Source organism: Peromyscus californicus, unplaced genomic scaffold (genome assembly GCF_007827085.1).
Source record: "Peromyscus californicus insignis strain IS unplaced genomic scaffold, ASM782708v3 Scaffold_10__1_contigs__length_136768540, whole genome shotgun sequence".
NCBI classification, from domain to species: domain Eukaryota; kingdom Metazoa; phylum Chordata; class Mammalia; order Rodentia; family Cricetidae; genus Peromyscus; species Peromyscus californicus.
Window position 1 is genome coordinate 62025725 of NW_026294391.1, and position 25347 is coordinate 62051071.

Consider the following 25347-nt stretch of genomic DNA (forward strand, 5'->3'; position numbering starts at 1 on the left):
GAGAGATTTGTCCTGACTGTGGGCCAGGCAGGAAAGCTCTAGCTACACACCCATAGTCCACAATGACCTTTATGAGCTAGTCTTGGAAATTAACCTGTTGTCATATCCATCATAATCTATTCATTGGAAGCATTACCAAGTCTAGGGCATACTCAGGGTAAAAAGAATTAAATTCCATTTCCTGAAAGGAGTTAGAAAGATTCTGTGAGTGTGTTTGTAAACCCACTATAGCAATAGTTCTCAACCTTCCTAATGACCCTTTAATATATTTCCTCATGTTGTGGTGACCACCAACCATAACATTATTTTCGATGCTACTTGATAACTGTAATTTTGCTAATGTTATGAATCCTAATGTAAATATCTGTGTTTTCCCATGGTCTTAGGTGACCCCTGTGCAAGGATCGTTCGACCCCCAAAAGGGTTGTGACTCAGGTTGTGAACTGCTGCACTATAGGAAGACAAAACTTTAGTAAGCAATGAACAGAATAAATAAGCAAATCATGGAGTTGCATATTAGAAAATGGGGCATTCTATAGAAAAAAATGGATGTAAGGGGAATCAAGATATAGATATGTTTGTGTTGAAGGGCTATAGGTTGCTGTTTTAAACGTGCTATCAGTGTGGGCCCCATGACAAAGGTTAAAGACTCTAAAGGGATCAGAGAATTAGCTAAGCAGATTTCTGAAAGTGAGGAGTCCCAAACCAAGAGAATAGCTAAACCAAAGGCCATGAGTGGCAGTCACTTAGTAGGCAGTGTGACAGGCACAGAGTCAGGTGTCCTGAGTGGTTGGAGACCAGAGAGGTCAGTTTGAGATGGGCAGGCAGGGAAAATCATGCAGAAATGTATGAATAGCTTAAGGACTTTGGGCAATTTTGCTTCTTTTGTCTGTATCCAGTATTACATGAGATTATATGTTAAATATGTTTCATAATCAGGAAAGCAGTTTATAAAGGCAAGTTACGTTTTTTAAATTTCCTGTATTTTGCTTATTTATATGTGTGTGCCTATGTGGATGTCAGAGAACAACTTTAGGGAGTTGTTTTTCTTCTTCTACCATGCAGGTCTGGGGGCTTGAACTCAGGTCATTGACTAAGCCATCTTGTTGGTCCCCAAAATTTATTACTTAGAGTGTTGTGTGTTTTTTTTTTTAATTAGCTTAGCTGTGGAATCTACTTTCCTTTACTTCATCATAGGGTTGGTTAAAACTTTCTCCTCACTGGGTGGTGGTGGCACACGCCTATAACCCCAGCACTTGGGAAGCAGAGCCAGGCGGATCTCTGAGTTCGAGGCCAGCCTGGTCTACAGAGGAAGACCCAGGACAGACACCAAAACTACACAGAGAAACCCTGTCTCGAAAAAACCAAAAGAAAAAAAAACCTTTCTCCTCAGCAAGTATAAAAGAATGCTGATCATATTTTATTATTAGCACATTTTCTTTTTTTTTTCTTTTTTTTTTTTTGGTTTTTCGAGACAGGGTTTCTCTGTGTAGCTTTGCGCCTGTCCTTATTAGCACATTTTCAACTGGAGCCGTGTAGAAAAAGCTAAATTAATGCTTTTATTTTCTCTAACAGGAATGTAAAGACATCAAAATGGAGCCAAGTATGGATGTGAATTCAGTCACTATCTCTGTTGAGGGAATGACATGTATTTCCTGTGTCCGGACCATTGAACAGAAGATTGGGAAAGCAAACGGTGTCCATCACATTAAAGTAAGTTACTCTTCGTAAATTAGTAAGACGTCATCAACAGTAATTCTGTTAAGCATTACTTCTATCACTGGGATTGAAGCCATCACACTGACACATTTGACAAAGAAAGACTATCACACTGCACTGCTAAGCTGATACTAAATAATCTATATAATAACAATAATTTATCTACTTACTTCTCTTTTAAAGATATAATTGAGGTAGGAGGTTCGCTTGAGTTCAGGAGTCAAAGACCAGTCTGAGTAACACAATCAATCCTAGTCTCAAAAAAAAAAATCCCCCAGTGAAGAAAAAGAACAGTTTTCAAATATGGACTCTATTGTGGTTGTATATGTGTGCTTTTTATTACTCCTAATTTCTATCTTTTTATTTGAATAGGGTCTTGCCATGTAACCCAAAATGATCTTGAAGTCAGGATTCTCCTGCTTCAAGCTCCCAAGTGCTAGAATTATAGGTATATAGGATCATGACCAGATTTGCTTTTAACTTCATGCTGGAAGAAAATATATGATCTCAGAGAATGAGCTAGGAGTTTATCTTTTATAGCATGGTGGTTATTTTGTAATTACAAGTTGATATGAAATATCTAAAGCATTATACCTTATTGTTATTTAACATTCTTTACGCCTCAGCAGAATTCTCAGTGTTCTGTGGTTGCGACTGAAATTCAGGTTACTTACCTTTTTGGGGGACAGTACTGCAGTTTGAACTTAGGGCTTTGCACATGTTAGGCAAGAGACCTAGCACTAAGCTGTATCCCTAGCAAGTTATTTTATTTATTTTGGAGGTTTTGAAACAAAATTGTGCTAGGCTGGCCTGGCACTGTGTGGCCTAGTCCTGTCCCAAACTATCAGTCTTCTTTCCTCAGTCTCTAGAACGCTGGGATTATAGGCATGGGCTCTGTGTCTGCTGAAGCTCAGGCTGTTAGAAAGCCCCCCGCAACACTATGGGGGGCACCTGTGGCTGTCTTTTTGGTGTTTCTTTTGGGGGTAGTTGGGGGGGCAGGATCTATTTGTGTACCCAGGCTTGCCGTGGACTCACCATATAGTTCGAGCTAGCCTCAAATTTATGATTCATCTGTCTCAGCCTCCTGAGTGCTAGGAATATAGATGGCAGCCACCCTGCCTGCCAGTTTCTTGGGATTTTCTTAAGAATCTTTTGTTTGTTTGTTTGTTTGTTTGAAACATGATATGTAGCTCAGGCTGACCATGAATTTGATATGTAGGCATGGTTCTCCTTGAACTCCTGATCCTCCGCCTTCCTCCCTATTATATGTGGTAAGGCAGAGATCCCTGAGCAGTGCATTGTAATTACTATAATTACTAGTGTGTTTCCACACCAATGGCCATTTCTAAGCCTTTTGTTTGTTCTTTTATTTAATTTTTCTTATTTTATTATGTTTTGTGTATGGGTGTTCTGTTGTCATGTATGTGTACCATATGTATACAGTGCCTTTCAGACAAGAATAGGGCATCTGATCCTCTGGGACTGCAGTTACAGATGGTTGTTAGTTGCTATGTGACTACTGGGAATTGAACTGGCATCTTCTGGAAGACCAGCCAGTGCTCTTAACCACTGAGCCATCCCTCCAGCCTCTGTATTTTGAGACAGGGTCTCTGTAGCCTAGGCTGACCTACAATTTGTAGTAATTCTCCTGCCTTGGTTTCCCAAATGCTGGGATTAGAGGTGTGTGCCACCTGGCTTCAAGCATACTTTTTAAATTAAACACACACATTTATGTGTGTGATATATGAATGTGTTTGTCTCTGTATGCATATGGAGGCTAGAGGTCCATGCCAGTGTCTTCCTAAATTTCTCTCCACCTTAATTTTTTAGACAGGTTCTCTTACTGGCCTGTAGTTTACCAGTTGGCTACATTTGCTAGCTAGTCAGCCTCAGAAATCCTCTTGTGTCTGCCTCCCCAGCACTAGGATTACTGCTGTATAGTACCACACCTGAATATTTATACGGGAGCTGGGAATCAAACTGAGTTTGATAGGAGTCAGTGTCCAAACTAAGGGAGCTGTGTAGATGGTTCAATTGCTCCCTTAATTTGGACCCTTACTTACCCCTGTCTCTTGTAGCTCTTTAAGAGTCTCAGCACTGATATTAATTCATCTCATTTCACCAGTTTCCCATGCACCCATTCTCCCATTTCTCTGCAGCTTATATATAGAGGTCAAGGAAACGAACCCCTTTCTTATCAAAGTGTTGACGATTCCTAGGTATGGTAGCTTGGAAGGAAGCAGACCAATTGTTAGTATGAGGCTGGTTGGGTTGTATAGCAAGTTCCAGTCCAGACTGGGCTAATAGCAAGACTCTGGCTCAAAGAGAATTTGTTTGGAGATTCCTATTATAATAACAATAATATGTGGAAGCATTTTCTTAAATATTATGCTACAAATTGTTTAAACTTGAACATGTTTATTTTCACTGCTGGAGCTTAATGAGTTAATTCCAACATGTAGTAGTCTTTCTGAATTTTGTTCTAATTTGTACAGTGTGCTTAGTGTCTTAATATTTGTTTTCACCATCTTTAAAATCACCATATATTGATGGTAGTTGTATTTTCTTTAATTTTGCTTTTACACAATGCTCATTACGATGCTGGTGGAAAGTAAATGCCACTTTGGAATTTGATCAGCTTGCTTCAATCCTGGAATGCTTTCTCTGTGAGCAGTTGATCCACATGCAAACATTGCATTCCTAGACATACTGCTAAGAGCAGATGTTTTTGAGAAAAGGGGTCTCACTGTGGCCCAGGGTGTCTTAGAATCTACTGGGTAGCTGAGGCTGGCCTCAAACTTGTGCCAATCCTCTTTCTTCACCCTCCTGAGTGCTAGTATCACAGGAGTAAGCTTCCCGATGTTAACATTTTAAAGGGAGTTTTGTCCAAATATACACCAGATTTAGCAACTAATTTAAAATTGAGGATTCACCAGATTCCTTTTATGAGAAGCTCATTATATTTTAAGTATTTCTATATTACATTGGAACTAGAAGTTTTATGTATCTCTAGATAAGACACTCACCTAACTCTACTTTATCTAAATGTTAATTTTTAACTACTTAGTCACCAGAGATTTCTAATGGTTTTGGATTTTCAGAGAAATACAGGATTTATACTTTATTGGTTATATAATGTTCTTGTCCATGATTCTTCTCAGAGTCTTGAACATATATATTTACTTTGCTTTTATTACAAAACATTTACTAAGTGCCACGGCATGATTCCTTTTGAATTTCCTTAATTCAAGAGTCATGTGAGAGTGTTCATATGCATGTGGTTCCACTTTTCCAAATATGAATCTGTAGGTACTTTTCTCCATTTCTTTCCTACTCCTCTTGCTTATAAAGGATGGAGTAAACGGTGGGTACAGTTCAGTATTTGCTGACTCTGTTCAGCCAAGGTAAGTAGACAGCTGTAGTGAAGCTTAATTTCTGTCATGTGATTTGTGTTACCTGAAGTTTTGTGTCTCAGAGGCATCCATGTGAACACCTAGGCCTACATTTTTCCATCTTCACATGTTTCAAAAATAGATTTCATCTTCTACCTTGGCCTGATTCCTTTACTTCTTACCAACAAACCAATAAGGATTTGTATGGCTGGCTTTAATGTTCTTTGGCAAGAGAGTCAGGTTGGAAAAGCTGAGAAGTGATGGGTAATTATCTTATTTATCACTATGCTACAAAGTTTCCTAAATAAATATATATCTCCCCAAATAGCCAAATTTGTAGAAAATATTTACATGATATTTATGAATCATAGCTTTATAAAATTTGATGAATATTTTGTAGTTTGTCAATTTGGGAAGATGATTGACAAGGAAGCTCCACATCCTTCAGGCTTAAAGTTTTAAAATGAGTTTATTTCAATAAGTAATATGTATGACACCTCTACTTGGTTTAGTCATAAATGAATCCAATTAAACCTCCACTTGAGTTAAGGTAGGGCTGGTGCTGGAGGCCAGAACTCAAGCCAAATATTACTAATTATACAGTTGTATCTCTGCTAATTGCAGTAAAGCCATTTAACTACAGATGCTAGTTTACCAGTTTTTCTTCAAGTTAGTTAATTGCTGTCTACTGACAATTTGGGTATTTTCTGAAACCTTTAGCTTATGTCTAGTAAAGTGTATTGAGTATTTGTTTCTGTTAAAACATCTATGTATAACTATAGGGGTAGATTCCACTTAACAAAATATTTATGCATTTATTTTGTTTTATGTATATGTGCCTGAGCTGAGTATATGTATGCGCACCACATGTGAGCAGGTATTGGAAGCAAGTGAAAGAGGATGTTGGATTGCCTGGAACTGGAGTTATAGGCAGTTGTGAGCTGCCCATGTGGGTTCTGGGAACTGAATGTGGGTCCTCTGAAAGAGCAGCAAGTGCTCTTAACTTAGCTCTTCAGTCCCCTCCACTTTTTTTTTTGTTTTTTGTTTTTCGAGACAGAGTTTCTCTGTGTAGCTTTGCGCCTTTCCTGGAACTCACTTGGTAGCCCAGGCTGGCCTCGAACTCACAGAGATCCTCCTGGCTCTGTCTCCTGAGTACTGGGATTAAAGGCGTGTGCCACTACTGCCCGGCCACTTTTTTCTTAGAGGCAGGGTCTCAGGTGTACCAGGTGAGTCTCAAACTCACTAATGTTGCTTAGGATGTCCTTGGATTCTTGATCTTACTCTTTCCCTCTGAAGCGCTGAAATTACAGGCCACCATGTCAGACAGTGTTTTTTGTGGTGGTGCTGGGGATTAAAAGTAGGGCCTTGTGTATGCTTGAAAGCTCTACACCCTCAGGTAGATTCTATTTTAATATTTTCAAATACATTCCTATTTCTCAAAGCAGTGTACTTGTGCCCCACTCAGATGTAAAACTGCTATTTCCACTTCTAATAAGGTCTGTTTAAAGTTAGACAAATGCAATTGCATCCTGATTAAATAGTAAAGGGAGAAGAGCAGGGCTGTACTATGGAAAGAAAGCACTTTGGATTACCAACAGTGATTTATATGAATCCTAGTGACAGATACTGAAGGCTGCAACTTTCCAGGGCACTAGGTAATTTGATTGCTGAACCTGAAATGAAACACGTCAGCCTTTTCCATCTCTGCCTCTCCTCTATCAAAAGCTTTTATAAAATAGGATACATTGTGACCTTTCCCTTAAAAATATTTTACTATTAAGCCTGGACTCAGATAGAGATTTATTGTGAAGTTAATGAAACTTAAGTTTCAGGGCCTCTCCTGCATTACCTTCCCTCTATGACTCTGAAAAGAGGCTCAAATGTGCTCACACGGATAGGCGTTTTGTTTGCTTGCTTTGAGATTGAGTGAGTCTTACTATAGCCCAAGCTGGCTTTGAACACATGACCCTCTGTATTCTTGCCTGGCTTGTTTTGTTTTTATGTTGGAACTTAGCCAAAATGCTAAGAAGTGATATAGGGTCTCATTGTGTAGCCAAGGCAGGATTTGAGCATGCTTTAGTCTCCTCTCCCAAGAGTGGGGATTACAAATATGTTCTACTGTGCTCATTGTCATATTTTGTACAGTTTGCAAAAGCAAGACTTTTAACAGTCTTTTAATGGACTACTGTCTTTTTCACTTCACCTCTACTTCTTAACAGAGGTTTTTTCCCTTTGTATTGAATGGTTGGAGTATATATGAGCATTTGGACAATCTAAGCGGGGGAGTCAAATTGGAGATATGCTTAGTTTAAGATTTATTTGGCTTTGTATGGTTGGCTTTTGGTTATATCTGTTTAGTGAAGTTTTTGCTAGGAATTATGGTATAGGAATGGCTCACAAAGTCCCTCCCTTCTATTGTGCCATCTCCTTCTAGATCTTAACATGAAGACCTGATATAAAACTGGTAAAAGAATAGCATCACCTCGAAGTAACTAATATAAGATTAGTCACCACATGGGGAATTACAAAACTTCCTGAGATCTTATAGCTTATATATGAAACTCAGGACTTTCCTCAAATTTGTCAGCATCTATAAAAACTCAATGTTCAGTTGTAATGCTGGAAAGAACCTTTCTAAACTATGGCTGAACAAATACTTTAGGGCTGGTGCTGCTGCTCGGGGATACAGCATTCTAGCACCAACATTGTAGAACAGATAAACAGAGGAAACTAACATTCAGTCTGTAGGAAAAACTGAATTATCTTTCTGTACAAAAATGATTTTATAAAATCATTAGCACTAAATAACTATGCTTGAAAGTATATATTGCTGTGGGATATCTTTCTGTATGCTGTGAATATGTATGGCTCCCATTGGATAATAAATAAAGCTCTTTTGGCCTGTGGCAAGAAACCTTACAGCTAGGTGGGAAATCCAAGCAGAGATAGAGATGAAGGGTGGAGTCAGGAGAGACATGAGCCCACTGGCGAAGGAGCAACTAGATGTCAGCAGACTAGTAACACTACGGCCATGTGGCAACATACAGATTTATAGAAATGGGTTAATTTAAGATGAAAGAGCTAGCTAGCAAGAAGCTAAAGCCATAGGCTATACAGTTTATAATTAATATAAGCCTCTGAGTGATTATTTTATAAGTGGCTGCAGGACTGCAGATGGGAAAGATTCATCCAGACTGCTAGGCAAGGCAGGACTCGAGAAACTTCCAGCTATGTTTGGCACCCAATGTGGGGCACAAAGTAAATCGAGAAATCCACAGGAGTCTGCTTAAGAAGTATTAGAGAATTTATTAGGGTATAAATTGAGTAAATACACTCACAAATACAGAACCGAGTAAACAGCTGAAGTTGTCCTCTGTTCTGACCTGGACCAAATCCACCTGGCAGTCCACTCACGCCAGGAAGCAGGAACCAGAGAAAAGGGACCTCATGACCCCTCTCCCTTTCCCTTTAAGAGGTCACATACAACAGCAAGAAGCACCACCTCCATATAACCGAAGGTCATGGGCGTATCAATTACCACTACAATATATAAAGAAACTTATAGAGATCTTTTAGATATCATTAATACAAATATTAGTTACAGAGTTTTATTAAATTTATCTTTATGTGCGTGTATGTGTGACAGAGTCTCAATGGCCTCCAAGTCATAGAGATTCACCTGCTTCTTCCTTTCTAGTGCCACCATGCCTGGCTAAACCTTTATCTTTTTCTTTTTTTTGGGGGGGGGGGAGCTGAGGACTGAACCCAGGGCCTTGCGCTTGCTAGGCAAGCGCTCTACCACTGAGCTAAATCCCCAACCCTTAAACCTTTATCTTTGAAAAGTTTATAACTTGTGTACTCTCTCCTCTCTCTGTCATTCTCTCATTCTCTCATTCTCTCCTCTCTCTCTCTCTCTCTCTCTCTCTCTCTCTCTCTCTCTCTCTCTCTCACACACACACACACACACACACACACCACACTTACACACACACACACACACACACACACCACACTTACACACACAGTAAAAAAAAATTTAAAAGAAGTTTGTAACTTGTGATTTATTTGTGTATGTATGTGTGTGACAGTCTTGGTGTTTAGCCCAGACTGACCTTCAACTTTTGATCCCCCTGCCTCCTGAGTGTTGGGATTACAGGCTTGTACCACAATGCCCAAATGTAACTTTATTTTCCATTTTATATTCAGAATACTTACTTTTGTATAGAATTTTGCTATTTGTAGTTTTATATTCTTTTCCTTACATAAGACTCCTCCAATTATTTTTCTCAGAGACTCCAAAAAAAAAAAGGATTTGTCTCTTTCTAGGCACCATTTTTAAAATTGCCGTTGTTCAAACATTATTTATGTCAGGATGTAGTTCAACATGGAAATGTATAAATATTGATCACTTTTCAAAGAATTTTAAAGTTTAGATTTTCTGGGCCATAATTTTTGAGGTTATACTATGTTGTCAGTGTGTGTGTGTGAGAGAGAGAGGGCGGGGAGGGAAGGAGGGAGGGAGGGAGGGAGGGAGATATGCAGGGCCTAATACGTACTAGACAAACACTCTACCACTGACCTATATCCACAGCCTCTGTGAAGTCAATTTTAAAAACAGGTTTGGGAAGAACAATATTTGGACTAAGTCAAGGAACTCTTGACAGTGTTTGGAATGAAATAATAAAATTGTCATGTTAGGATGAGTGAGGCTACTTTATTGAATAATGCAGCGGTAAAAGAGAGTGGAGCTTTACCTCAAAGAGAGTGGTGAGTCAGGAAATCTCTAAATCTGAAATAAATGGAATGTGATTATTTACCTTTTTAGCTTTAGCATTTAAATACATTTTGGGAATTTTGTCTGAAATTGTATTGTTATTGAGTGTAATATTCTTATTTGTCCTGCTGGGGCTATCACTGTAGACTTTAAAGGAATTAACCTGAAGTTTAATTGAATCACCCCAGTGGTCTGTTCAAAGGAAAAATAAAATGGGAAGATAATGTGAAGATCTTTCTCTGCGTTTGGCTCTTTTGAAGTGGGGATGTAAAATCAAATTTCATTAGCTACAAGAACTGAATGACTGCAAATGTTAATGCCTCATTAACCTGAAACTTACAATGCTAACTTTGGAGTACTTTCCCCTTTACTCATATATGTAGATGTAATTCTGAACGGTTTTATTAAATAAGAAACACAGAGCCAAATGCAGAGTTAAAAGCCCAAGAGGTCAGAGCAGCAGCCAAGAGCTAAGACCAAGACCGCCTTCTTACCCCTCGCTGTCACTGTCATCCTTCTCAGAAAAAGACTTACTTCCTGTGTGTCTGTCTTTTTATTGACTTTGTGTTCTGCCTTCTCATTGGTTGTAAACCCAACCACATGACCTCCTCATCATTGCCTGTCGATACAGACCTCCAGGTCTCTATGGTTGGTATTGAGATTAAAGGTGTGTGTCTTCATGCTGGCTGTATCCTTGAACACACAGACTCTGCCTGTCATGTGATCGGGATTAAAGGTGTGCACCACCACCACCCAGCTTCTGCTATGGCTTGCTATTAGCTCTGACCCCGACCCCCAGGCAACTTTATTTATTAACATACAAATAAAATCACATTTCAGCACAAATAAAATACACCATACATATAAGTGTTGTAGTTTACTCTCTTTATATAGAGTGTCCTTTAACAGTGATCTCCCAGGGGTCTGGGGAGATGGCTCAGTGGATAAAGTGTTTGCTGCACAATCAGGAGAACCAAGGACCAGAGTTTGGATTCCTCACACCCATGTAAATGCCAGGTGGACATAAAATAATGATCGAGGAAGGCAATGCCTGCTGCTGCCATTCATACATTAAGAGTACACGTACCTACAAATGTGTGCTCTCACAAATGTGAACACACAAATACATATACATACATACCATGCACATACCAGAAAATGATCTCCTAAGTGCTAGCAGTTACTAAAGGATTCCTGTAGTTCAATGAGCACATTCCTATCTCCTCTTAAGCTTACTGAAGATTTCGTTAAAGGGAACACATGCACTGATTGTCTTTCAAACTGATGCTCTTTTACCAACACTGTATTAGGATAAAACAGTGTTTTATTATAAATATTAGTGAATAGGGACTTAAGAGTACTTGCTTGCTGTTCTTGTAGAAGACCAGGATTCAATTCCCAGCACCCATATGGCATGTCACAACCATCTGTAACTCCAGTTTCAGGGGGTCTGATGCCATCTTCTGGCCTCTGTGGGCATCAGGCATGCATAAAGAGCACACACTCAATGCAGGCCAACAGACACATAAAATAAAAATAAATAAATCTTTAAAAAATAAATATTAATGAGCAAGCATATATCCATGAAGACATTGTTGGTTATTCAGAGAAGCTTAGGTTTCTGAATTCTGTTCCAAGGATCAAAGAAAGGTCAAATCCAAGATAAAAACCTAGCAGTGGAGAAATAGTGTAGAGAGGGTATTTCAATATTTCCCTTTTATACTGCTGCATTTAAATTTATATGAATAATTATACATTTGTTGTATATTTTTGAAGCAATTTAAATCTATTAGAATGGGATTTGACAAAGCACTCAATTTACAAGTAGCTTAGTTTGTGAAAAGCACTGTTGTTTTTTTTTTATAAATCTATAAAATCTCTGTCTCTTTCATCTTAAAATATTTGAATATTTATACTGCTTTTGGATTACTGTAGTAGTTCTAAGAATTCTTCCTCAGTCTCATAGTTGTGTAGCTGGAGAATTTCTCTCCAGCTCCCGCCAAGTCCTGCCAGTCCCGGAGCCCACCTATAAAATAAACACACAGACTCTTACATTATTTAAACTGTTTGGACATTAGCTCAGGCCTATCATTGTCTAGCTCTTACTCTTATATTTAGCCCATTTTTATTAATCTATACTTTGCCACGTGGCTCGTGGCTTACTGGTACCTTACATCTTCCTTGTCCTGGCAGCGGCTCCAGCCAGTCTCTCTCTCTGCCTTCCTGTTTCCTGTATTCTCCTCTCTGTTAGTCATGCCTATACTTCCTGTCCGGCTACTGGCCAATCAGTGTTTTATTTATATAGAGCAATATCCACAGCATAGTTGACTTAATAGTTGTAAGTGGTAACCTTTATTTTGATTGGTCTAATATGATAAATACTTGCTGTTTGAATGTGTGCATGCATGCATACATGTAAGCTGAGGACTGAATTTGGGGACTTTCACATACTAAATATATGTTCTATCACAGAACTACAGCTCTGTCTCCTGGATAAATATTAATAGAGCTTTATGGCATCTTGTTATATTTCAGTTTTCAGTGTCATATATTAAAGGACAAGCATCCAGCATTACTCTATTAATATACATGCTTTTCAACAAGTCATAATATAGATTATATTGATAAACAGCATTTTTACTATGCATTAGAAATAGTTTTTAGTTGATTTAAAAATATGTTATGAATGGCAGATAAGACACATTAGGAAATTTAGGATAATTGCTGCTGGTGGTGATGCATGCCTTCAATCTCAGCACTCTCTGAGTTCGAAGCCAGCCTGGTCTTCAGAGCTAGTTCTAGGACAGCCAGGACTGTTACATAGAGAAACTCTGTCTTGAAAAAAAAAAGAAGAAGAAGAAGAAATTTAGGATAATTAGTAAATCACTTTGCTTTCTGACTTCAGTCTGTTTATAAAATGTCAGAGTCCTTTCAGTTCTGCAAAACCTCTGATTACTTTTATGCTGAGTCAGTACATGGAAAATTTAAGAAAGTAGGCTTTAACCATTCTGAACATTCCATAGTGACCTGAATTTATTGTGATGACATGTAAGTTGGTTTCTGGGAGAAAAAGGGAATTTCAGTTTTCTAAAACTTCAGCCAAAGGGCCTGTGGATGTAGCTCAGTGGTAGATCACTTGCCTAGCATGCATTAGGCCCTAGGATCAGTCTCCAGTAATATATATTTAGCCAAGGACCTTTGCCGAGATGACTTTTAAAATGGGAAGATACTAGAAAGTCAGAATTTTCAGTTCTACTAAAATCTCAAGAAATATGTTCTCTAAATTGTTTAGACTGTGCCTGGTGGTTCAAGCCTCTAATCTCCAACACAACGAAGTGGAGGTAGGAGGATCAGGAGTTCAAGGTCATCCTTACTCCAAAGTGAGTTTAAGAACCAACCTGGGCTACATGAGACACTGTCTCAAAAACATGATGATGTGAAATGTAAAGAGGAAAAACAGACATAAAACTAAACTTTGGTTTGAACACTAGAAATATTTCATGCTTTTCAGTTGTTTATATTTATAATCACACATTGCTCAAATTACAGGCATAGAATTTTAGTTTTTCATAAAGGCGGAGTAAGCGATAAATCCACAGGAGTCTGCATAAGAGGTATTAGAGAAATTTATTAAGGTAAATTGAGGAAATACATTCATGAATACAGAACAGAGTAGACAGCTGAAGTCGTCCTCTGATCTGACCGGGAGCCAATCCACCTTTCAGGCAGGAGTAGGGAGAGGGGGCATGTGACCCTTCTCCCTCTCCTTTTAAGAGGTCACGTACAATGGACCTCCTTTGGGCCCAGAGGAAAGTCCAACTACACCCTTCTTGTTAGGTTTCCACATTGGGATTTTGTGAGAACACATTTATTTATTTTTATGTGGTTAGGTGATTTGCCTATGTGTACATATACACCACATGCATGTCTGGTGCCCACTGAAGCCAGAAGAGAGCATCAGATCACTTGGAACTGGAGTTACAGATAGTTGTAAGCCACCACATGAGTACTGGAAGTTGAACTTGAGTCCTCTGCAAGAGCAGACAGTGCTCTCAACTGCTCAGCTGTCTCTCCGGTCCTAGTTTTAAAACTTTTTAAAACATTTATTTATTTTTATTTTGTTTGCTTTGGTGTTTTGCCTGCATGTATGTCTGTGTGAGGGTGTCAAGACTTTGGAGTTATAGACAATTGTTAGCTGTCATGTGGGTGCTGGGAATTGAACTGGGTCTCTGAAAGAGCTGTCAGTGCTTTTAACTACTAAGCCATCTCTCCAGCCCAAATTTTTAGCTTTTTAAAACCAGCCAGATAGCCAGGCAGCCTGGCTGCCTTCCTTCCTTCCATCTTGTGTGTGTGTGTGTGTGTGTGTGTGTGTGTGTGTGTGTGTGTGTGTGATACACATTCATGGAGATTGAATTTGGTTCTCTCTTTCATATATGGGTTCTGTGACTCAAATGCAGGTTGTTAGATTTGGTGATAAGCCATCTTGCTGGCATAATTTTAAACTTTTATAGGACAGTAGAGCTAAAAAGGAATATTTTCTCTGGTCTTCTCAGGAAACTGAAGAGGTAGGATGATTTTTTCAAGGTTTTCACTTTTTATATTGTGTGAGAATAGAAGATACAAACAGTTTACACAGTTTACATAGAAATTATATGTAGAAGATACAAACAGTTTATACAGTTTACATAGAAATTGTATGTAAAGAAATATACCTTTTTAAAATAGAGTTTCACCGTGTAGCCAAGTTGACCTGGAACTCATTATGTATTTCAGGTTAGCCTCAAACCTGCACTCATTCTTCTGCTTTAGCCTCTCAAGTGTTAGAATTATAGGTATGAGCTACCATGCCTCGTTTTGTGTCTGAATTTAAAGTTTAACATTTCAAGAGACACAGAAAATAATAAGCACTAATATAAATTATGTGGACAGTTAGCAACCTCTCTACATTATGGCCGTGGTGGTGGTGGTGGTGGATGTATAGCCTCAAGCTCAGCATGTAGTATAGGATGACCTTGGAGTTCTGATCTTCCTGTTGGCAGCACTTCCTGAGTGCTAAGACTGTAGGTGGGTGCTGCCCACTGCACCTGTTGTTGCTAAGATCACAGAGTACCATTAGTTCACTTCCCTTTCTTCTCTCCCACTACTGCCTTCTGCTAACTGGTTGGTTTATAGTCCTCCGTCTTCACTGCTTCCTGTGCTCATAATCTGTAGGCTGTTCTGATTACAGTCAGAGGGACTCTTGATATAATGGAAAATAGTTTCTCTAAAAATCAAATGACAGCATTGATTCCTACTGAAAAAGTCTGTAGAAACTTTGGAACAGTGTAGGGATTTGGAGGTGGTGATTTAGGAATGAGAGGAGCATGTGAAAGGAGAGCTGCTCAGGCAGAGAATCACACTGCTACCAGCAATTTCCAGCTCTGCACAGCCTTGCCTGGTTTTCCTCACCATTGTGTCTCTAATAGCCAGTACAATGCCAGGCTCATAAGAGACACTCAGTAAATATTTGTTAGGTAAATAAATGCCAACTTAGCTTCCTACCCAAGGTTTTGGCATTCACAACTGCCCTTGATGATTCTGAGCTACTGTGTGACTTTCTTCTCAGAGGAAAAGAAGGGGCTGTGAAATTTTGCTTCCTTTGAAACTTTAGGTCTCTAAAGTCTCTTCCTTATAAGTTGAGTACTAATACCCCAAAGTGATTTGTGCTGAGCATGGTCCTCTAGCTTTAAAACATAGAAATACAAGTAACTAAGTAGAATGTGTCTTCCTCATTTGCAGAATGAATAACATGGGGAAATACTATTTATTTATTTATTATTGTTGTTTGACACAGGGTTTTATCAAGCCCAGGCTGGTGTCAAACTCCTATGTGGACCCCCTGCCCCATAAGAAAAAAATGTAACAAAACATTTAAAAAGACATATCAGCTATGATGTATTGAAACTTAAAAAGAAAAGAATCCTTTAAGTTAGTACTTTTAAATATGCAGTAGTCCCCACAATAGGGCTGTGCAACAATCTTCAGCAGTGATGGAAGTATTTTATATATGATATCACAGGCACTAGCCATGATGAGCACGTCAGTTGTAGGTAGAGAAGCTGAGTTACTGAGCTTTTAACCTTACTTGAATTTCTTATTTTTTAAAAAAATGTCATGTAGAACCAGATGTGGAGGCACTTACCTGAGGAGGGAGGATTATGAGCTTGAAGCAAGCGTGAGCCATAGATACACCCTGTCTAAAAAAATTACCATTTAACAACATTGACCCTTTTTAGGTGTATAATAGAATTTTTCCTTTAATCTTTTCTTATTTTTGCATTAAAATTAGAGCTCTATACTTGCTAGGCATTTTTATTCTTGTGAGTGTTATTGATTGTGAATGTTAAAAAAATTCATTTTTGTAAATGTACATTTACATTTTGTGAGTAACCAAATAGAATAGATTCCCATCTTGGTGAGTACAAAAGCTAAAATCAGCACAGCCAAATATAAAGAATTGAAGCAAGATTTATTACCTACAGTAGCGAAGGTGATGGAGTAATTATTTCCAAAGCAGTGCTTGCCTGTTACCAAGGAAGCGTGAGGATTTTTATTCAGGAAGCCGCCACTACCCGACTCACCCCGTCATCTTCTATACTGCCTTTGCAATGATTCTTTAAGATACAGATCTCATGTCATCCCCCTGTGTAACTTTTTCATGGCACTCTCTTACCATTAAGGTAAATTACAAACTTATTGACATAAGACCCCATAAGTGCTTAATAATGTTAGCTGTTCCTTGTTTACATTTATTTTATAACTTACTACTGCTACAAAGAATTTTCCTACTTATAAAAACCCTGAAAGAGCCGGGCGGTGGTGGCGCACACCTTTAATCCTAGCACTCGGGAGGCAGAGCCAGGCAGATCTCTGTGAGTTCGAGGCCAGCCTGGGCTACCAAGTGAGTCCCAGGAAAGGTGCAAAGCTACACAGAGAAACCCTGTCTCGAAAAACCAAAAAAAAAAAAAAGACCCTGAAAGATAATGCCTCGTGTGTGTGTGTGTGTGTGTGTGTGTGTGTGTGTGTGTGTGTGTGTGTGTGTGTGTGTACGTACTGGGAATTACATCTAGGGCATTACATCCAGGGTCTTGTGCATGCAAAGCATCCACTCTACCACTGAGCTATATACTCCATCCTTTAATTAATATTTTTAAGGGATTATACTTTATATTACCTTATATTTTATATTTAAAAGGTTTTTTACTTATATACACAGATGTGAGGGTTCGTGGGTACTCAAAAGAACATTCTCCCTTTTCCTTTTGAGGCAAGTTTCTTTTTACATTTTTCTCAGCTTTGGAAGCCAGCAAGCCCAACAATCCTCCTGTCTCTGCCCCACTCTGAGCTAAGCTAAAAGCTGTGTGTTGGATGCCTGGATTGTGATTTAGGTGCTGGAATATGAACTCCGGTCCTCATGATTGCACAGCAGATGTTCTTAACTACTGAGCCATCTCTCCATCCCTACTTTTTATTTTCTATAGTAGTCCTATTTCCTCTATAATCTTTTAAATCAATATAATATTACATGTTGCAGCAATTTATGAAAGGATATGTTAGGAAAGTGTAGTCTATATTCTGTGGTGAAATTCTAGTCTATGTCAGTGCACACTCTTTGCATACCTGATTGGCACCGCAGTTATGAAGGCCTGCACATTGCTCTTTTAGGTAGAGAAGAAAGACAGTTGGTGTTTCTTTCCAACAAGAATAGTAAAGGTGAAAACTTAATTGAGAAACCACTAGTTTCTAGTGCCGTTATTTATTTCATTCTTCTTGAATATGGTATGATTGATAGTCTCTTCTTAAAATTTATTTTTATTTATTTTGTTGAAAATTTTGTACATGAGTATGGATATTTAACTCATTTCTACCCCTTCCTTCCCCTCCAGTTCCTCCCATGTCCCTTTACACTCTCTCTCAAATTTATGACCTCTTTCTTCTTTAATTATTATTGCTACATGTTTACACACACACACACACACACACACACACACACACACACACACACACACTGATGAGTCCATTTAGTATTGCTCATATGTTTAGGGATGACCACCATCCTTGGAGAAGACTGATTCTCCATCTCTCTCAGCAACCATTAGTTGGCTGTATCTCTGCATCTACAGGTGGGACCTTGTGCGATTTCTTCCATCTACACTGGCATGTCAATTGGTATTGTCACTGTGCAGGTCTTGTTTAGACAACCATATTGTTGTAGTTTCATGGATTCATCTTCCTTGTTATGCATAGAAAACACTATCTTTTCTTACCACATATCCTGGTCTTTGGGCTTTTACAATCTTTCTGCCCTCTCTTCTGCAGTATTCCCTGAGCCTTAGGTGTGGGATTTGTGTTGCTGATGTATCAATTGGGGATGTGTACCTCATGGTACTCTGCATTTTGACCAGTTGTGGATGTTCCATAATAGTCTTGATCTGCTGCAGAAATGAAACTTCTTTGATGAGAAGTGAGAGCTACATTTATCAGGGAAGGCCAGTATGTGAACTAAGTGTCCTGGAGCTCGGCATTGGAATGTGAGATGGCTCAGGAGGGCTTGGTTCTTGATCATTGATCATCTTCTTTCTTCTTCCTCCTTCTTCTTCCTTCTTCTTTTTCTTCTCCTCCTCCTTCTGTTTTTTCAAGACAGTGTCTCACTATGAAACCTTGACTGTCTTGGACCTCATTTTGTAGAGCAGGCTGGCCTTGAACTCACAGAGATCCTCCTGCCTCTGCCTCCCAAGTGCTGGGATTAAAGGCCAGTGCCACCACTGCCCATTCTTAATTCCTATGATATTCTTAATTCCTATGTCAAATAGTTGAGCTAAACTAACTTCTGAAATTTCTTTCCAATTTCTTCTAGGTTTCACTAGAAGAAAAAAGTGCAACTATTATTTTTGATCCTAAACTTCAGACTCCAAAGACCCTCCAAGAAGCTATCGATGACATGGGCTTTGATGCTCTTCTCCACAATGCTAACCCTCTCCCAGTTTTAACCAATACTGTGTTTCTGACTGTTACTGCTCCACTGGCTCTACCATGGGATCATATCCAAAGCACATTGCTCAAGACCAAGGGTGTGACTGGCGTTAAGATTTCCCCTCAGCAAAGAACTGCAGTCGTAACCATAATCCCTTCTGTAGTGAGTGCCAGTCAGATCGTGGAGCTGGTCCCAGACCTCAGTTTAGACATGGGAACTCAGGAGAAGAAGTCAGGAGCTTGTGAAGAGCACAGCATGCCTCAGGCAGGGGAAGTCATGCTGAAGATGAAAGTGGAAGGGATGACCTGCCATTCGTGCACTAGCACCATTGAAGGCAAAGTGGGCAAGCTGCAAGGTGTTCAGCGAATTAAAGGTAATTGATCTGGTGTCATCTTTTTGCTTGTTTTGTAAAGCTATTTTGTGTTTTGATCCTTAAACTTTTTGCTTTCTTCCCAAGTATGAGTTTCAAATCCGTGGGCCTGCAATTGCTTCCTACTTCATGGAAGTTGGAGGCGTAGCATATTCCCAGGATTAATGTTAGTGAAGTTAATGATTATAATGAAAGGTTATGAGAGTCTTGAACTTTAGTTTAGTAGAAAAGGCAGCTGCAGTAACAATTTGTGGAGTTCAGCTTCCTGAACAGCCTGCCTGGGGTGTTCTTTACCTCCAATGTATTTCTACTGGAGTGATGCAGAAACGTGGAGACCATAGGAGCAGTGGTCGTGTCTTTTTCTTGTTTCCAGTATATGCCAATCCTATTTTCTGAAAAGCACTAAAGTATCTAAGAGGAAGCATTGAGAAGAATGAGAGAGAAACAGCTATTGACTCTGAAGTGGCCCAGGAATAACTAAGTTAAATATGTTTCTGTTTATTACTTAGTGTCCCTAGACAACCAAGAAGCTACTATTGTTTATCAACCTCATCTGATCACAGCAGAGGAAATAAAGAAGCAGATTGAAGCTGTGGGCTTCCCAGCCTTCATAAAAAAGCAGCCCAAGTACCTCAAATTAGGAGCCATTGATGTTGAGCGCCTGAAGAACACAACGGTCAAATCCCCAGAAGGATCACAGCAAAAGAGCCCATCATATCCCAGTGATTCAACAGCCACATTCATCATAGAGGGCATGCATTGTAAATCGTGTGTGTCAAATATCGAAAGTGCTTTATCTACACTCCAGTATGTAAGCAGTGTAGTCGTTTCTTTAGAGAATAGGTCAGCCATTGTAAAGTACAATGCACGCTCGGTCACTCCAGAAATGCTGAGAAAAGCAATAGAGGCCGTTTCACCAGGGCAATACAGAGTTAGTATTGCAAATGAAGTTGAAAGTACCGCCAGCTCCCCCTCCAGCTCATCTCTTCAAAAGATGCCTTTGAACATAGTTAGCCAGCCTCTGACCCAAGAAACTGTGATTAACATCAATGGCATGACTTGTAATTCTTGTGTGCAGTCTATAGAGGGTGTCATATCGAAAAAGCCAGGTGTAAAATCCATCCATGTTTCCCTCGCAAATAGTACTGGGACTGTTGAATATGATCCTCTACTAACCTCTCCACAAACCTTGCGAGAAGCAATTGAAGACATGGGATTTGAGGCTCTCTTGCCAGGTAATCATCATTTGGCTTTTAGCGACAAGACATTATTCACAGTCACTGAAATTCTACCTTTTTTTGAGATAGGGTTTTACTATGTAGCCCTTGCTGGTGTGAAACTCACTATAGCGACCTGACTGCCCTTGAACTCAAAGAGGTGCACCTGTCTCTACCTCCTTAATGCTGGCATGAAGGGCATGCACCACCACACCAAGCTGAAATCCCACTTTTTGTAAATGAGTCCTATGGCATTAGTCACCAGTGTGTACAAAAATGCCTATGGATATCATGAGCCTAAAAACTTAAAGGCAAACCAAACATGGTAGTTTCTATCTGTATTTGATATACTGTACAAAAAAAACCATGTGAGGAGGTTGGAGAGATTGCTCAATAACAGTGTATTGTTAACAATTTTCTGGTTTATTATCAGTTGTTAAACCCTTACTGTACCTCATTTGTAAATTAATCTTTATCACATATATATGTGTATACACACACACATCATAGGGACAGTATTATTGATAGTTTCATGCACCCACTGAAAAGTATCTCCCACAGATAAAGGAGGATTCCTTTAATGTCACTGTGCAAGTTGTCAGCATGATAATGCCAGCTAAATACAAGCTTAAGAACTGTCCACTAACCAGTTATTCTCTACTTGGGGTTGGGGTTGGAGATAATGGCTAGAAGAATCTGATGTAACTAAAGTTTTATATATTCACTTGGGTCAGATTTTTTGGGGGGACCTGGGTGGGCAGTAACAAAATTCAAAGTCAATGTATTTGTTGAGGGCTTTTAGGACTTTACTGCTCTTAAAGATATGGGTTGGCAGGTCTGGAAATGTGAATTGTGATATATGACAAGGTGGCAGCCAGAGAATAATTAATACCACAAATGAAAAGAAACTTTCCTTTTCCAACAGACACGAACGAGCCATTGGTAGTGATAGCTCAGCCCTCATTGGAAACACCACTTTTGCCCTCAACTAATGAGCCAGATAATGTGATGACACCAGTTCATAGCAAGTGTTACATACAGGTCTCCGGAATGACTTGTGCTTCTTGTGTAGCAAACATTGAACGGAATTTAAGGCGAGAAGAAGGTAAGATGCTTTTGAGTGTTGTTATTTTATGTACTTATTTCCAGATTCTTTCCCATTTGTATTTTGTGGTCATGCTTATAATTCTTCCCAAGACTTCATAAAAGAAAAACCTCAATGCACAGAACAACCCTGAATTTCTGGTAGTTTTTGTTAATGTTATTTCATTTATCTTATGGTCATGTTTCAGTGCCAGTGAAATTTACTGAAAACTTTATAGCTAAAAGAAGTACATAGCATTACTATTATGAACCATGGCTATAATGGACTATGAGAAACTACATTTTTTGTTAAAGCTTTCTCCTTAAAAGTGATAATGAATAAGAGTTAGATATTGTCTTACACATATAAAGCATCAGAGCCAAACTGTATTTGTGTAGAATTACAAAGATCTCTGATCTCTCTTGTGGTAAGAAATCCAAGTTGCTTAGTATTGTGTATTTTAACTTCAGGTTACAGAATCTTTGAAAATCAACACCACAGTTTTTCTTCAGTCACTCAGATGTTTTAGCTCAAATTTATATTCATATTTATAGACATTTCAGTATAGCATAGTAGCTTAGTTAACCATATAGATATGTGATTATGTTTAATGAGACCAAAGTCTTATGTTTAGTACTTCGGCTGCCCTAACCCTAGGTGTCCTGATAGATGTTACTCACAAGGGCTGGATAAGGAAGTGAGGATTAATGTGGCAAGCAATTATCCTGACAATTGAGGAAATAATTTCATCTTTCATAATAAGACCAGAGATTATTTTTTGGGAGATGTAAGACATACATCTTTGGTTCATTGTGCATTATTCATTTCAGCCCCCACTTTTCCTGACTGGATATACAGTCAAGGCTTTGTTTGATTTATTAAAAAGGAAAAGAGTGGCAGAGGCAGATAGCTCTCTGTGAATTTGAGGTCAGCCTGGTCTGCATAGCCAGTTCCAGGACAGCTAGGACGACGTAGTGAGATCCTATTTCAAAAAAGAAAAGGAAAGGAGGGAAAGAGAGAGGGAGGGAGGGAGGGAGGAAGGGGATAAATGAATGTTGACAAGCAAATGAATGCAGAGGAAGTTTGGTCAGTTCCTATTTGAGAAGCATTACAGAAATCTTTTCATGAGACAATGTCAATGCCAGTTATAATTGTCTGCTCAGGGCCTCGTGAAAGCTAAATACATACTGTTTCTAAGGAGATTTTGGAGATTCATATCTAAATGTTTGCACACAAAGTACTAGGGTGTTTGGGATTTACTTCCACATAATCTGGATAGAGGTCTGGGAGTAGAATCAATAATAGTATAGATAAACAAGACCCAGTTGTTGTAGCCCCTGTGCTCCTGGCCATCTGGGAGGCTGGGGCAGGAAGACAGCTTGTGTCTAGGAATTTTATGTTAGCCTGAGCAACAGCAAGATTCTGTCTCTAAAAAAGAGAAAATAAAATAAAAGGATGAGCCAGGTGTGGTGGTGCATGTCTTTAATCCTAGCACTCGGGACACAGAGGCAGGTAGGTTTCTGTGAGTTCTAATCAAGGCCAGCCTGGTCTACAGAGCAGGTTCCAGGCCAGTTAGGGCTGCATAGTGAGACCCTTCCTTGAACAAAAACAAGTGAGCCAAGTGTTATTGATAATTGTTTAAGCTCAGTGAAGGTGTATCATATTGCTCTCCCCTTTACACATATATAATTAAAACTTTGTATAGTAAGTTTAAGGAACTAAGGCTACCTTTAAAAACAGTTTTAAATTGTTTGGGTTTAAGACTTGTATAAAAAGTTGAGTAGTAAATTTCTGCAAATTTTCCTTTAATACTTCTGCAGTTAACTAAAAATATGAGAAGTAGCTATAATATCATTCTTTTTGTAAAACTTAGTACCTGCATTGTTTTTCTTATCCATCTTCCCAGGAATATATTCTGTACTTGTGGCCCTGATGGCTGGCAAAGCAGAAGTAAGATATAATCCAGCTGTCATCCAACCCCCAGTGATAGCAGAGTTTATCCGAGAGCTTGGATTTGGAGCCACAGTGATAGAAGATGCTGAAGAAGGGGATGGCGTTTTGGAGCTTGTTGTAAGTAGGAACTGTTGTATGATTAATAGACTTCTGACAGGAACTTGGAGCAGCTTTCACAGAAAAATTGTGTAGGTAACTAAAAGCTTGGGAAATAGGGCATATAATGAAAATGAAGGGAACTAGAAGATAGAAGGCTATGATTTAATGGCAATCTTCAGGCATGGAAAAGAATCATCTTTTAAAAACCGAAAATGGGGGTGGGGGCTGGCAAGATGGCTCCGCCAGTGAAGGTGTTTGCCGATAAGTCTGATGAGCAGAGGTTAGTGTTTGTGACCTACACGGTGAAAGGAGAGAACTGACTCTGCAAAGTCATCCTCGAACACCATATGTAAATAAATGCATGAAAATAGTGGGTGTGGTTGTGTATACTCATAATCTCAGTATTGGGAGGCAGGGACAGGAGGATTCCTGGGAGTTTGAGGTCAGCCTGGACTACATAGTGAAACACTGCCTTAAGGAAAGGGAAATGAAAGAAAAAGGTAAACTAGCTTTGTACCAGAGTAACTCTAGTGTAAAGGAAAAGACTGAGCCTGATGGGTTTAAAAAAAACAAGAGGGCACAAAAAGTCGGGTAGAGAAGAGGGTGTGGATGTAGAAAGAGTTGTGGCGAGGGCGATATGATCAAAATACTTGTATGAAATTCTCAAAGAACTAATGAATTAAATAAAAATAAAAATTGTAAAACACAAACAAAGTATATTTATTTTATTGAAAATAAAGTTCTTTTCCTACAGTATATTCTGATCATGGTTTTCCCTCCCCACATCTCCTCCAGATCCTCCCCAACTTCCAAGTAGAAAAGAGACAGGCAGATAGAGAAGACCAACAATAATCAGACAAAATGGATGAACTAGCAAAAAAGAAACTAGTAAAGAGCACGAGAAAGGCATGCACGTGGATACACACACAGACAAACCCATAAAAACACAAAATCAGAAGCCATAATATACTAGAAAAAGATCAGGAAGGTTAAAAAGAAAGTGTAAACAAAGCAATATGAGACAACAAATATCCAAAAGTACTTTTGTTTGTTTTGTGTTGGCCATCTACTGTGGGGCATAGGGCCTGCACTTAAGGGAGTTTGGCTACACAGAGACTCTTGAAAAGACTAATTTTTCCTTTACCAATGGTTGTTAATTGGAAATAACTTCTTGGTTGGGAATGGGAGCTCATATCTACTTCCCCTAAATAATGAAACCATTCCTCGCTAAGAAATGTTCCCAAGAAGGAGGCTTTTTGCACTCATTCCGGTCATGTGGTCAGGGCAGACATTCTTGCAGGGGCTATTTCCAGGAACCACCTGACAGGTGAAATGGTAACAGTTCTCTGGAAAGGAGGCTCTGAATGAACTCTTTGTTCTGGGATGTCCAGTGCTACACTGTTGCTTTTCTTCATGGTGTGGGCCCACAGATGGAGAGGAAGAGAAGAGAATGCAACAGATTGTAATGCCTCACAACTTGCTGTTTTTATCAAAATTCCTCTGGTTTGGTTTTGAATAAATGCTTCCTGGATATCTACAAGATGAAAAACAAGTTGGTTAAGACAGTTAAAAATTTTTCTTGCTTTTATGGAGGAATTTTAGAGGTATTTAATTAACTTTTTACTTACTTAAAATAGTTTTATTTGTATATATGTGTGTGCATTTCTGTATATATTCACATGTGTGCAGGTACCGGCAGGAGGTCAGAAGAGGATGTCAGATTCCT

At 39.0% G+C, this 25347-nt stretch overlaps 1 protein-coding gene across 2 annotated transcripts in view; it reads left to right on the forward strand.

Annotated features, from left to right (window-relative positions):
* Atp7a (ATPase copper transporting alpha) overlaps positions 1-25347 on the forward strand; it is a 116461-nt gene that overhangs the window by 53258 nt on the left and 37856 nt on the right. For both annotated transcript variants that reach the window (XM_052734677.1, XM_052734668.1), the window contains 5 exons: positions 1576-1713; positions 18782-19271; positions 19778-20503; positions 21411-21590; positions 23476-23639. In XM_052734677.1, the coding sequence (XP_052590637.1) occupies positions 1594-1713; positions 18782-19271; positions 19778-20503; positions 21411-21590; positions 23476-23639 (1680 nt within the window). In that variant the 5' untranslated portion in view covers positions 1576-1593. The remainder of the gene's footprint in view (positions 1-1575; positions 1714-18781; positions 19272-19777; positions 20504-21410; positions 21591-23475; positions 23640-25347) is intronic.